The sequence below is a fragment of the Ovis aries genome, chromosome 12 (genome assembly GCF_016772045.2).
Source record: "Ovis aries strain OAR_USU_Benz2616 breed Rambouillet chromosome 12, ARS-UI_Ramb_v3.0, whole genome shotgun sequence".
Lineage (NCBI taxonomy): Eukaryota > Metazoa > Chordata > Mammalia > Artiodactyla > Bovidae > Ovis > Ovis aries.
In genome coordinates, this window is record NC_056065.1 from 63,416,781 (window position 1) to 63,431,670 (window position 14,890).

The 14,890-nt window shown below is 39.3% G+C and overlaps 1 protein-coding gene across 2 annotated transcripts in view; it reads right to left on the reverse strand.

Moving 5' to 3' along the window:
- Nucleotides 1–14,288, reverse strand: part of SHCBP1L (SHC binding and spindle associated 1 like) — a 38,667-nt gene extending 24,379 nt beyond the window's left edge. For both annotated transcript variants that reach the window (XM_004013857.6, XM_042229184.2), the window contains exons 1-5: nt 13,670–14,288; nt 9,708–9,857; nt 6,546–6,760; nt 5,496–5,582; nt 5,206–5,424 (exon numbers count right to left, since the gene is read on the reverse strand). In XM_004013857.6, the coding sequence (XP_004013906.2) occupies nt 5,206–5,424; nt 5,496–5,582; nt 6,546–6,760; nt 9,708–9,857; nt 13,670–14,068 (1,070 nt within the window). In that variant the 5' untranslated portion in view covers nt 14,069–14,288. The remainder of the gene's footprint in view (nt 1–5,205; nt 5,425–5,495; nt 5,583–6,545; nt 6,761–9,707; nt 9,858–13,669) is intronic.
- Between the last annotated feature and the right edge of the window lie 602 nt (nt 14,289–14,890).

The window sequence follows — 14,890 nt, forward strand, 5'->3', positions numbered from 1 at the left end:
ATAAATATATACGCATCCAACATAGGAGCACTGCAATATGTAAGGCAAATGCTAACAAATATGAAAGGGGAAATTAACAGTAACACAATAATAGTGGGAGACTTTAATACCGCACTTGCATCTATGGATAGATCAACTAAACATAAAATTAGGAAGGAAACACAAACTTTAAATGATACAATGAACCAGTTAGACCTAATTGATGTCTATAGGACATTTCACCCCTGAACTGTGAATTTCACCCCCAAACTGTGAATTTCACCTTTTTCTCAAGTGTACACGGAACATTCTCCAGGATAGATCACATCCTGGGCCATAAATCTAGCCTTGGTAAATTCAAGAAACTTGAAATCATTCTGAGCATCTTTTCTGATCACAATGAGGTAAGATTAGATATCAACTACAGGAAAAAAACTGTTAAAAATACAAACATATGGAAGCTAAACAACATGCTTCTGAACAACCAACAAATCACAGAAGAAATAAAAATATGCCTAGAAGCAAATGAAAATGAAAATATGACAACCCAAAACCTATGGGATTCAGTAAAAGCAGTGCTAAGGGGAAGGTTCATAGCAATACAAGCTTACCTCAAGAAACAACAGAAAAATCAAATAAATAACTAACTTTACACCTAAAGCAACTAGAAAAAGATGAAATGAAGAACCCCAGGGTTAGCAGAAGGAAAGAAATCATAAAAATTAGGGCAGAAATAAATGAAAAAGAAACAAAGGAGACTATAGAAAAAATCAACAAAACTAAAAGCTGGTTCTTTGAGAAGACAGGCAAACCATTAGCCCAATTCATCAAGAAAAAAAGGGAGAAGAATCAAATCAGCAAAATTAGAAATGAAAATGGAGAAATCACAACAGACAACACAGAAATACAAAGGATCATAAGAGACTACTATCAATAACTATAAGACAATAAAATGGACAACTTGGAAGAAATGGATGAATTCTTAGAAAAGTATAACCTTCAAAAACTGAACCAGGAAGAAACAGAAAATCTTAACAGACCCATGACAAGCATGGAAATTAAAAGTGTAATAAAAAATCTTCCAACAAACAAAAGCTCAGGACCAGGTGGCTTCACAGGTGAATTCTACCAAAAAATTTAGAGAAGAGCTAACACCTATCCTACTCAAACTCTTCTAGAGAATTGCAGAGGAAGGTAAACTGCCAAACTCATTCTATGAGGCCACCATCACCCTAATACCAAAACCAGACAAAGATGCCACAAAAAAAGAAAACTATAGGCCAATATCACAGACGAACATAGATGCAAAAATCCTCAACAAAATTCTAACAAACAGAATCCCACAACATATTAAAAAGATCATACATCATGACCAAGTGGGCTTTATCCCAGGGATGCAAGGATTCTTCAATATCCTCAAATCAGTCAATATGATACACCACATTAACAAATTGAAAGATAAAAACCATATGATTATCTCAATAGATGCAGAGAAAGCCTTTGACAAAATTCAACATCCATTTATGATAAAAACCCTCCAGAAAGCAGGCATAGAAGGAACATACCTCAACATAATAAAAGCCACATACGATAAACCCATACCAACATTATCCTCAATAGTGAAAAATTGAAAGCATTTCTCCTAAAGTCAGGAATAAGACAAGGGTGCCCACTCTCACCACTACTATACAACATAGTTTTGGAAGTTTTGGCCACAGCAATCGGAGAAGAAAAAGAAATAAAAGGAATCCAGACTGGAAAAGAAGAAGTAAAACTCTCATTGTTTGCAGATGACACGATCCTCTACATAGAAAACCCTAAAGACACCACCTGGAAGAAGCACAAGCTGGAATCAAGATTGCCAGGAGAAATATCAATAACCTCAGATACGCAGATGACACCACCCTTATGGCAGAAAGTGAAGAGAAACTAAAAATGCCTCTTGATGAAAGTGAAAGAAGAGAGTGAAAAAGTTGGCTTAAAGCTCAACATTCAGAAAATGAAGATCATGGCATCTGGTCCCATCACTTCATGGGAAATAGATGGGGAAACAGTGGAAACAGTGTCAGACTTTATTTTTGGGGGCTCCAAGATCACTGCAGATGGTGACTGCAGCCATGAAATTAAAAGACACTTACTCAGTGGAAGGAAAGTTATGACCAACCTAGATAGCACATTGAAAAGCAGAGACATTACTTTGCCAACAAAGTTCCGTCTAGCCAAGGCTATGGTTCTTCCAGTGGTCATGTATGGATGTGAGAGTTGGACTATAAAGAAAGCTGAGTGCCGAAGAATTGATGCTTTTGAACTGTGGTGTTGGAGAAGACTCTTGAGAGGCCCTTGGACTGCAAGGAGATCCAACCAGTCCACTCTAAAGGAGATCAGTCCTGGGTGTTCTTTGGAAGGAATGATGCTAAAGCTGAAACTCCAGTACTTTGGCCACCTCATGCGAAGAGTTGACTCATTGGAAAAGACTCTGATGCTGGGAGGGATTGGGGGCAGGAGGAAAAGGGGATGACAGAGGATGAGATGGCTGGATGCCATCACTGACTCGAGGGACGTGAGTTTGAGTGAACTCTGGGAGTTGGTGATGGACAGGGAGGCCTGGCGTGCTGCGATTCATGGGGTCGCAAAGAGTCGGACACGACTGAGCAACTGAACTGAACTGAACTGAACTGAAAGACACCACCAGAAAATTACTAGAGCTAATCAATGAATATAGTAAAGTTTCAGGATATAAAATTAACACACAGAAATCCCTTGCATTCCTATACACTAACAATGAGAAAATAGAGAAATTAAGGAAAAAATTCTATTCACCATTGCAATGAAAAGAATAAAATACTTAGGAATAAATCTACCTAAAGAAACAAAAGACCTATTTATGTAAAAAACTATAAAACAGTGATGAAAGAATCAAAGATGACACAAATAGATGGAGAAATATACCGTGTTCATGGACTGGAAGAATCAATATAATGAAAATGAGTATACTACCCAAAGCAATCTATAGATTCAGTGCAATCCCTATCAAGCTACCAATGGTATTTTTCAGAGAACTAGAACAAATAATTTCACAATTTGTATGGAAATACAAAAAAAACAAAAAAAAAAAAAAACTCAAATAGCCAAAGCAATCTTGAGAAAGAAGAATGGAACTGGAAGAATCAACCTGCCTGACTTCGGACTATACTACAAAGCTACAGTCATTGAGACAGTACAGTACTGGCACAAAGACAGAAATATAGATGAATGGAACAAAACAGAAAGCCCAGAGACAAATCCACACACCTATGGACACCTTATCTTTGACAAAGGAGGTGAGAATATACAAAAGAGAAAAGACAATCTCTTTAACAAGTGGTGCTAAGAAAACTGGTCAACCACTTGTAAAAGAATGAAACTAGAACACTTTCTGACACCATACACAAAAATAAACTCAAAATGGATTAAAGATCTAAATGTAAGACCAGAAACTATAAAACTCCTAGAGGAAAACATAGGCAAAACACTCTCTGACATAAATCACAGCAGGATCCTCTATGACCCACCTCCCATAGTAATGGAAATAAAAGCAAAAATAAACAAATGTGACCTAATTAAACTTAAAAGCTTTTGCACAAGGAAGGAAACTATACGCAAGGTGAAAAGACAGCCTTCAGAATGGGAGAAAATAATAGGAAACAAAGCAACTGACAAAAAGTAAATCTCAAAGATATACAAGCAGCTCACACAGCTCAATTCCAGAAAAATAAACGACCCAATCAAAAAATAGGCCAAAGAACTAAACAGACATTTTTCCAAAGAAGACATACAGATGGCTAACAAACATATGAAAAGATGCTCAACATCATTCATTATCAGAGAAAGGCAAATCAAAACCAGAATGAGATACCATCTCATGCCGGTCAGAATGGCTGCTATCAAGAAGCCTACAAAGAATAAATGATGAAGAGGGTGTGGAGAAAAGGGAACCCTTTTACACTGTTGGTGGGACTGCAAACTTGTACAGCCACTATGGAGAACAGTGTGGAGATTCCTTAAAAAACTAGAAATAGAACTGCCATATGGCCCAGCAATCCCACTACTAGGCATACACATTGAGGAAACCAGAATTGAAAGAGACACATGTACCCCAGTGTTCATAGCAGCACTATTTACAATAGCTAGGACATGGAAGCAAGCAACCTAGATGCCCATCGGCAGACGAATGGATAAGAAAGCTGTGGTACATATACACAATGGAATGTTACTCAGCTATTAAAAAGAATGCATTTGAATCAGTTCTAATGAGGTGGATGAAACTGGAGCCTATTATACAGACTGAAGTAAGTCAGAAAGAAAAACACCATTACAGTATATTAACACATATATATGGAATTTAGAAAGATGGTAACAATGACCCTATATGCAAGACGCAACTGACAAAAAATTAATCTCAAAAATATACAAGCAGCTCACGCAGCTCAATTCCAGAAAAATAAATGACCCAATCAAAAAATAGGCCAAAGAACTAAAGAGATACAGATTTAAAGAACAGACTTTTGTACTCTGTGGGAGAAGGCAAGGGTGGGATGATTTGAGAGAATAGCATTGACACATGTATATTACTATATGTGAAACAGATTGCCAGTCCAGGTTCGATGCTTGAGACAGGGTGCTCAGGACCAGTGCACTGGGACGACCCTGAGGGATAGGATGGGGAGGGAGGTGAAAGGGGGATTCAGGATGCAGGATAGGGGACACATGTACACCACCCATGGCTGATTCATGTCAATGTATGGCAAAAACCACTACAATATTGTAAATTAATTAGCCTCCAATTAAAATAAATTAATTACTTTTTAAAAAAAAGAATGACCATGCAATCTTTTTGTTTCCATTTAAAATAGGGCAGGGCTTCCTTGGTAGCCCAGTGGTTAAGAATTTGCCTTGCAATACAGGGGACACTGGTTTGATCCCTGGTCTGGGAGGATCCCACATGCTCTGAAGTGGCTGGGCCTGTGTGCCACAACTGCTGAGCCAGTGTACCCAGAGCCTGAGCTCTGTAACAGAGACCCCACCATGGTGGGAAGCCCTCGCATTGCATCAAAGAGTGGCGTCCACTCACTGCATCTGGAAATGGCCAGTGCACAGCAATGAGGACCCACACCTATGACAACCAAAAAAATGAATAGATACACAAATAAATAAATCTTTTTTTAAAAAAATAGAGCAAATTATTACCGGAGGCGTAAATCTTCCCACATTTTCAGTAATCCACAGAGCATTACTATCTCATAGTATTTTTTCCAACATTCAACAGCTTCTGCTGCAGATGGATCTTCTTTAATATTGCTCTGATACTCAATGAGTTCAACTCGCTTGTTTTTATACTTCTCCAAAGTTTTTTTGAAACGTTGTGCAATAGGGCCAGGTATAGTTCCATCTTGTATATCACACCACCTGAAAAGTATCAGTACAGTGACAATGTTTATCTTACATAATGTGATGAGTAAGTTTTTAACTATACTTACAAATTAATTCTTTCTTCAATCAAAGCAGTATAATTCTCACAACTTTCTTCATCATCCCAGTCTCTCCAAAGAAAGTCATAAAAAAACCTACGACAAATCAAATTGAGATGACAGTGGTCAAAATCAGCCAGTACCATGTTTATAATTTAAAAGATATCCTGATGTCAGAAATCTTTATATGAATCTTAATTGTTTAAAAAAATCAGTCAGTTCAGTTCAGTCGCTCAGTCGTGTCTGACTCTTTGTGACCCCATGGACTGCAGCACACCAGGCTTCTCTGTCCATCACCAATATTTCAAAATAAACTTTCAGTGAACTAATATTAAAAGTAAAACTTCAAACATTAGATGATCTGCATTATATTTCAAGTTACTACAAATAATGTTTCTTGAAGTGGGATTATAAAATTCATGTTCCACATTTCATAGTCTGTGGCTGATTTTGTTTACCAAAGAAATAATATCTGAGATAGAATAATATTTTATATTGGGGGGTATTAGGAAAACAAAGACGTGCCCCCCAATATTCTGTATTATGCTTACATATAGCTTCTCTCAAACTGTATCAATGTGTAAGAAGCAATCATAATGGGGATGATGACATCTGGTACTTGTAATGCTTTTAAATGTAAAAAATGAAATCTAATATATTTAAGATGCTTAAATATGAGCAGAATATGGTGGTTTTGTTTTGGGGGTAATTTTTTTGCCACCCCTTGCAGCCTTCCAGATCTTAGTTTCCTGACTAGGAATTGAACCTGGGTCCCATCAGTGAAAGCCAAGGAATACCCCAGAATTTAGTGTGACTTATCTCTAAAAGTTTTTAAAATTCAATTTTTGTAAAATGTAAGATCAAAACCCAGCAAGCTTATTGCCCACATAAAATATTTCCACAAGAGAGAATATTTTAGACATAAATATGTATATTAAAAATAGAAAAATTGATTTCAGCTGTGAGTAAAAGTTAAATAAAGAACCTATATGAACAAGACTTACATATTAAATCAACTTTTTAAATATGAGAACTTTCGGAAGTAAAAAGCTCTAATACCTTACAACTTCCAAGGCCAAAGCAATATCATGTAAATCAGAATCTTGTCCTTCAACAGGGTATACTTCCAAGAGAGACACACTATGCTCTAGTTCTTCCAAAATCTCATCAACCAAATCTCTTGGAATATTTGCAATGTTAGAAGAAAAGGGCTCAGCAACAGAAACAGTAACCCTGAAACAAGACGATGAGCTCTGGCTTGGTTTACAAGTTACCTAAGATAAATATAAAGTTTGTAGCTGTGAATGAAAGTAAATCACAAAGATTCTTCTTCAAATATGAGCTACTTATAACATTTCTTCTTGTAAATTTTTATGACTTCTCTAACAGTCAATGTACATAATAACAATAGATAAATACAGAAAAAAATATCAACACAAATTTTCAAACTACTTCTTAAGCAATTATTAGTTTTTAAGGTTCATGAGAGGAACTGTCTCCTATATAATTTCTAAGTTTGAGTTGCCAGACTTTTCGATTTTATAAAACAGTAGTATTAAAAAAATTTTGGACTAATTTTGCCATGAAAGTATGTCTTAAAATATCCTATTGTCTTTATTGGACATGGAAGCCTGGCCTGCTGCAGTCCACATGGTCACAAAGAGTCCAACACTACTGAGCAGCTGAACTGATTATCTGTATTACAGTATTAGTAAAAGAAAGGATTATAAAATACCAAAAAAGTAGAATGGACATAATAAAAAAGTTAAGTCCTAAAAAGAAAAGTAAAAGGTAAAGTCCTTAGGTTGAATAAATTTAGCTTCATAAACAATACACTTGTGTTTTCTTGTCTTATAACCTCTGCTAAGTCACTTCAGTCGTGTCCGACTCTGTGCAACCCCATAGACGGCAGCCCACCAGGCTCCCCGGTCCCTAGGATTTTATAATCTCTAGCATGTCTGAAAATAAGTGCATGAAATCACTGAGTTGAAAGAAGCTTTATTTCTTTTTAAAGTCTTTATTGCCACTGTTACAATATTGTTTCTGTTTTATGTTTTGGTTTTTGGCGGGGAGTCCTTAGTCCTAAGTCCCTGGGTCTTAGCTGTCTGACCAGGGATCAAACCAGCACACCCTGCATTGAAAGGAGAAATCTTAACCAATGCACAGTAGCTTTAAAAATTAATAAATTACACTAAGTATTAGCACAAAGTATAGAATTACAGAAGTTGGTATAAATTTTCAGCTGTAAGATGAAAAAGGTTTAAGGATCTAACATATAACATAGTGACTACAGTTGATAATTTGTTATTCAGTCACCAACTCATGTTCAACTCTTTGTGACCCCATGGACTGCAGCATGCCAGGCCTCTCTGTCCCTCACCATCTCCCAGAGTTTGCTCAAACTCATGTCCACTGAGTCTGTGATGCCATCCAACCATCTCATCTTCTTTGCCCCTTTTTCCTCCCACCTTCAATCTTTCCCAGCATCAGGGTCTTTTCAAATGAGTTGGCTGTTCACATCAGGTGGCCAGAAGATTGAAGCTTCAGCTTCAGCATCAGTCCTTCCAGTGAAAATTCAGGCTTGATTCTCTTTAGGATTGATTGGTTTGATCTCCTTGCTGTCTAAGGGACTCTCAAGTGTCTTCTCCAACACCACAGTTCAAAAGCATCAATTCTTCAGTGCTCAGCTTTTTTTATGGTCCAACTCTCACATCCATATATAGAAAGACCTTAACTTGGACTATACAGACCTTTGTTGGTGAAGTGATGTCCCTGCTTTTTAATATGCTGTCTAGGTTTGTCATAGCTTTTCTTCCAAGGAGCAAGTGTTTTTTAATTTCATGACTGCAGTCACTGTTTTGAAGCCTAAAAAAATAAAATCTGCCACCTTTTCCATTTTTTCCCCATCTATTTGCCATGAAGTATATGTATATATGACTTCCCTGGTAGTTCAGACAGTAAAGCGTCTGCCTACAATGTGGGAGACCCAGGTTTGATCCCTGCGTTGGGAAGATCCCCTGGAGAAGGAAATGGCAACCCACTCCAGGACTTGCCTGGAAAATTCTATGGATGGAGGAGCTTAGTAGGCTACCATCCACAGGGTCGCAAAGAGTCAGACACGACTGAGTGACTTCATTTTCACTTTTTCATATGTATGTATAAAATCATCATGTTATACACCCTATCTTACAATCTTGTCAATTATAACTCAATAAAACTGAAAAAATAAACACTACTAATAATACATTTTGAACATTTTCAAATACATGTCCAATAAAAGTATTACTTTTTTTTTTAATATACAGCATTTTGGTGCTTAATTTATTAAAAGGAATCAAGTTATGGTCAATTGACTGTTTGGTTTTCTTACCTAACCATGCTTTCTTTCCTTCTCTCTTTTAAACTATTTTGTATTGGGCATAACCAATTAACAAACAATGTTGTGACAGTTTCAGGTGAACAGCAAAGTGACTCAACCATACATATATGTATCCATAACTTATTTTCTATATAACACAGAATCGAATTGTTTTCTGATAGTATGTAATGTAATGAGTTTCAAACACAATTTTTTTCTTGTCACCAAAACCACGGATTTGAAGTATCTATCTGAAGTAGGAGTACCATTTGTGATTGCAAATATTAATTTCTACACAGGATAATTGACCTTTAAGGCAATCAGATTTATGATGTCAAATATGCTACAATATTTAACCTACAGACCTATAAAAGCAAAATCCTGGATAAAAGCTTGGAAGTAGATGTATTATACTAAAAAGTCACTTTTCATAGGAAAAAATTTCAAATTTTACCAATAATTTTACCAATAATTTTCTGATCTAGTTTATTCTTTCCTAATATAACTAAACCTCATAATTCAGATAAATGAAGATTAAAGATAAATAATGGGAAAAATTTACTAATTTTTAAGAAGTGCACTTTTGTTATTTTTACATTATTTGGGCAATTGAAAGTAGGATAATAAATATTATCTAATACTATGAGATTTGATTTAATGGTAACTGTTTACAGGAAAATATGTGCAAATACCCGTCCTTACCCTCTTTTACGTTGTTAACTTGTTAAGAAACTTAAATAGATGTAAACTTTTGCCAACCTTTGTTTAAGTATCCAAGCCTCAAACTTATAAAGTTACATTTTGGTCTTAAAAAGAACTGATAATTTCACGCAAAGAAAAAGGATCAGGTGAAAATTATTTACCTCAACCAATATACCAACAAAAGGGATAGAAGATTCTTCATATTTCACAAAGAATAACTCAGGATTAGCTTTCCAGACTCCAAGCCACTTGTCTTTCAACTTTAATTTTTCTGATAGATATTTACTCATAGCATCATCAGCATCTTCTGCCTAGCAAAACAAAAATATGTACACATATATATATGAAATTATAGATTTATATATATTTTTACTGATTTCTATTTAAGTATGCAGCCCATATGCCTTTAAAATAATGAAAAAACTCAGAAATAATAGATTTTAACTGAATCTACATTTAATGAAAAATAAACATTAAAAAATTAGAATAAATTGAAAATATATCTACTCATTCAATAGAGTAATTCAGAGATGAGACATCTACTTATTATTTTTTAAATAATGTTATATTGATCTACTGAGCAATTTCAGTTCAGCCACTCAGTTGTGTCTGACTCTTTGCAACCTCATGAACTACAGCATACTAGGCCTCCCTGTCCATCACCAACTCCCGGAGCTTGCTCAAACTCATGTCCATTGAGTCGGTGATGTCATCCAAACATCTCATCTTCTGTCATCCCCTTCTCCTCCCACCTTCAATCTTTCCCAGCATCAGGGTCTTTTCAAATGAGTCAGTTCTTTGCATCAGGTGGTCAAAGAATTGGAGTTTCAGCTTCAGCATCAGTCCTTCCAATGGATATTCAGGACTAATTTCTTATATGATTGACTGGTTTGATCTCCTTGCAGTCCAAGGGACTCTCAAGAGTCTTCTCCAACACCACAGTTCAAAAGCATCAGTTCTTCAGCACTCAGTTTTCTTTATGGTCCAACTCTCACATCCATACATGACTACTGGAAAAACCATAGCTTTGACTAGTCAGACCTTTGTCAGCAAAATAATGTCTCTGCTTTTTAATATGCTGTCTAGGTTGGTCACAGTTTTTCTTCCAAGGAGCAAGTGTCTTTTAATTTTGTGGATGCAGTCACCACCTGCAGTGATTTTACAGCCCAAGAAAACAAAATTTGTCACTGTTTGCATTGCCTCCCCATCTATTTGCCACGAAGTGATGGGACTGGATGCTATGATCTTAGTTTTTCGAATGTTGAGTTTTAAGTCAGTTTTTTCACTCTCCTCTTTCACCTTCATCAAGAGGCTCTTTAGTTCCTCTTCACTTTCTGCCATAAGGGTGGTGTCATCTGCATGTCTGAGGTTATTGGTATTTCTCCCAGCAACCCTGATTCCAGCTTGTGCTTCATCCAGCCCAGCATTGTGCATAATGAACTCTGCATATAAGAACATAACCAGGGAGACAATATACAGCCTTGATGTACTCCTTTCCCGATTTGGAACCAGTCTGTGGTTCCATGTTCAGTTCTGACTATTGCTTCTTGACCTGCATACAGATTTCTCAGAACGCAGGTCAGGTGGTCTGGCATTCACATCTCTAAGAATTTTCCAAAGTTTGTTGTGAGCCACACAGTCAAAGGCTTTGGCATAGTCAATAAAGCAGAGGTAGATGTCTTTCTGGAACTCTCTTGCTTTTTCTATGATCCAACAGATGTTGGCAATTTGATCTCTGGTTCCTCTGACTTTTCTAAATCCAGCTTGAACATCTGGAAGTTCTTGGTTCACATACCACTGAGGCCTGGCTTGGAGAATTTTGAGAATTACTTTGCTAATGTGTGAGAATGACGGCAATTTTGAACATTCTTTGGTATTGCCTTTCTTTGAGATTGGAATGAAAACTGACCTTTCCCAGTCCTGTGGCCACTGCTGAGTTTTCCAAATTTGCTGGCATTTTGAGTGCAGCACTTTAATAGGATCATCTTTTAGGATTTGAAATAACGACTGGGATTCCATCACCTCCAATAGCTTTGTTTGTAGTAATGCTTAAGGCCCACTTGACTTCATATTGCTAGATGTCTAGTTCTAGGTGAGTGATCACACCATCATGGTGAGTCATAAACATCTTTTTTATATAGTTCTTCTGTGTATTCTTGCCACCTCTTCTCAATATCTTCTGTTTCTGTTAGGTCCATACCATTTCTGTCCTTCATTGCACCCATCTTTGCATGAAATGTTCCCTTAGTATCTCTAATTTTCTTGAAGAGATCTCTAGTCTTTCCCATTCTATTGTTTTCCTCTATTTCTTTGATCAAATAGGAAGGCTTTCTTATCTCTCTTTGCTATTCTTTGGAACTCTGCATTCAAATGGGTATATCTTCCCTTTTCTCCTTTGCCTTTCATTTCTCTATTTTTCTTAGGTATCTGTAAGGCTTTCTCAGACAATCATTACGCCTTTTTGCATTTCTTTTTATTGGGGATGGTCTCGGTCACCGTCTCCCGTACGATGTCATGAATCGCCGTCCATAGTTCTTCAGGCATTCCATCAGATCTAATCCTTTGACTCTATTTTTCACTTCCACTGTATAATCGTAAAGGATTTTACTTAGGTCATACCTGAGTGGCCTAGTTGCTTTCCCTACTTTCTTGAATTTAAGTCTAAATTTTGCAATAAGGGGTTCATGATCTGAGCCACAGTCAGCTTCTGGTCTTGTTTGGCACCCCACTCCAGTACTCTTGCCTGGAGAGTACCATGGACGGAGGAGCCTGGTAGGCTGCAGACCATGGGGTCGCTAAGAGTCGGAAACGACTGAGAAACTTCACTTTCACTTTTCACTTTCATGCATTGGAGAAAGAAATGGCAGCCCACTCTAGTGTTCTTGCCTGGAGAATCCCAGGGACGGGGGAGCCTGGTGGGCTGCCGTCTTTGGGGTTGCACAGAGTCGGACACGACTGAAGCGACTTAGCAATAGCAATAGCAATACAGCTTCTCCATCTTTGGCTGCTAAGAATATAATCAATATGATTTTGGTGTTGACCATCTGGTGATATCCATGTGTAGAGTCATCTCTTGTGTTGTTGGAAGACGGTGTTTGCTATGACCAGTGCATTCTCTTGGCAAAACTCTGATAACCTTTGCCCTGCTTCATTTTGTACCCCAAGGCCAAACTTGCCTGTTACTCCAGGTAGCTCTACTGTAATTAAACATACAAAAACATGGTTATTATCATGTTTAAAAACCTAGTCATCAATTTTTTCTGAACTTTAAAGATTTAATGACCTATTTAGAATTTACTCAGCACATAAAATTTTAAAATAAAAATCCATTCTATAAAACAAATGAGCATACTAAGAATTTTTGCCCATTTGGTTTTCTGCAGTTCAATTCAACTACCTCAGGATGATAATCTAAACTAGTATGAAACTCAGACATTAAACCCTGACTAATGACACAGTAAAACAGGAAAAGGAGTACGTCAAGGCTGTATATTGTCACCCTGCTTATTTAACTTCTACGCAGAGTACATCATGAGAAACGCTGGGCTGGATGAAGCACAAGCTGGAATCAAGATTGCCAGGAGAAATATCAATAACCTCAGATACGCAGATGACACCACCCTTATGGCAGAAAGTGAAGAGGAACTAAAAAGCCTCTTGATGAAAGTGAAAGAGGAGAGTGAAAAAGGTAGCTTAAAGCTCAACATTCAGAAAACAAAGATCATAGCATCTGGTCCCATTACTTCACGGCAAATAGATGGGGAAACAGTGGAAATAGTGTCAGACTTTATTTTGGGGGGCTCCAAAGCACTGCAGATGGTGACTGCAGCCATGAAATTAAAAGACGCTTAATCCTGGGAAGAAAAGTTATGACCAGGGCACTGATAAGGCCTATCTTCCTTCAGCTCTCAAAAAACCTGGAAAACGCTATGTGATCTGTTTGAAGGAAAAATCGAATTGGAATTCCTTTAACAGGGCCTGGGAATCTCTATCCAGGTGGAAGTCCTGTAAGCGTGGAGTAAATTTACTTTTGTGACATGCAGGTTCTTTGTGCGCTCTGTGCCCACATCCGCACGGAAGGTGGCCCCGAGTCCCTCGGGGCCCGCTGTCTTCTAGTCCTCACCTTGTAGCCCTGCAGCACTTCGTCGCAGTACAGCGCCACCTTCTCCTCCCGCCACATCCCCCTCATGGGGAACGCGCACACCGGGGGCAGCGGCTGCGCCTCCTCGTCTTCCTCGGGCACTGAGAGCAGGGGCTCCTCTTCCTCCTCTTCTGGCCCCTGTCCCGGGCCCTCGGCCTGAGAGCCCGGCAGGAGCTGGAGCCGCCGCCGGGCCGCCTCCCGGCCCGCTTTCCCCTTCAGCGGGCGAGGGGAGGCCGCCACCGACCGCATCGGGGACGCGGCGCTCTTCAGGGCCGCAGCCGTCACCAAGTCCCCGGTGAGCGCCGAGACAATCTTCTCGCCTCGCCGGCCGGGGCTGACGGCTCGAACCGCGTCCTCAGGCACCCGGGACCCCGACGCCATCTCCTCAGCACCCTGCGCGCCAGCGGCAGCCGTTAGTCACTTTTCCGGCCCGGGCCGCGCGGGCAATGGGCGAGCCGTACCTGCAGGTCCCGCGACGAGCGCGGCGGCTCGAGGGGATGCCGCCCGGAGTGGGTTGGGGGATGAGGTTGTTGGCCGCGGGTCCGAATCTGGGGGTTGCCGGCGGGTAGGATCCTGTGGGGCGCGACGGGGCGGGGCGGGATGGAAGGAAGGTTCTGGGCGAGCTGTTGGCGGGCGGGGGAGGGGCGCCACAAGATGACTGCCCGCTTGGCGCCCGCTGGTTTGGTGATGGTGGTGGTGGTTTAGTCACTCAGTGTTGTCCGACTCTTTGGGACCCCATAGACAGCAGCCCACCAGGCTCCTCTGTCCATGAGATTTTCCAGGCAAGAATACTGGAGTGAGGAGCCATTTCCTTCGCCAGGGGATCTTCCCCACCCAGGGGTGGAACCTGCGTCTCCTGCATTGCAGGCAGAGTCCTTACCAACTGAGATATCAGACGCTGGATCTAACCTCACCCATCTAACCTCACCTTGCCCTCTTTAGAACCGTCTCTTTAGAGACGGAATTCTCTCCCAAAGGAAGATTTTCATAGGGTTCTCATACTTTTTCAGGATGATTGTGGGACACCCTCCACGTCCTCATAACCTAATATATGTAGGTGCTACCTAACCCTCCACGCACAGGTGTCTGCTCAAATACACCCTGAAAGAAAGTTTATTTTTATACTGAGTGGCAATGGTAGCTGGACCTTTCTGGTTATTACTAGAGGAAAATCTAGTGACAAACCCAGCGACCTAGGTTTTC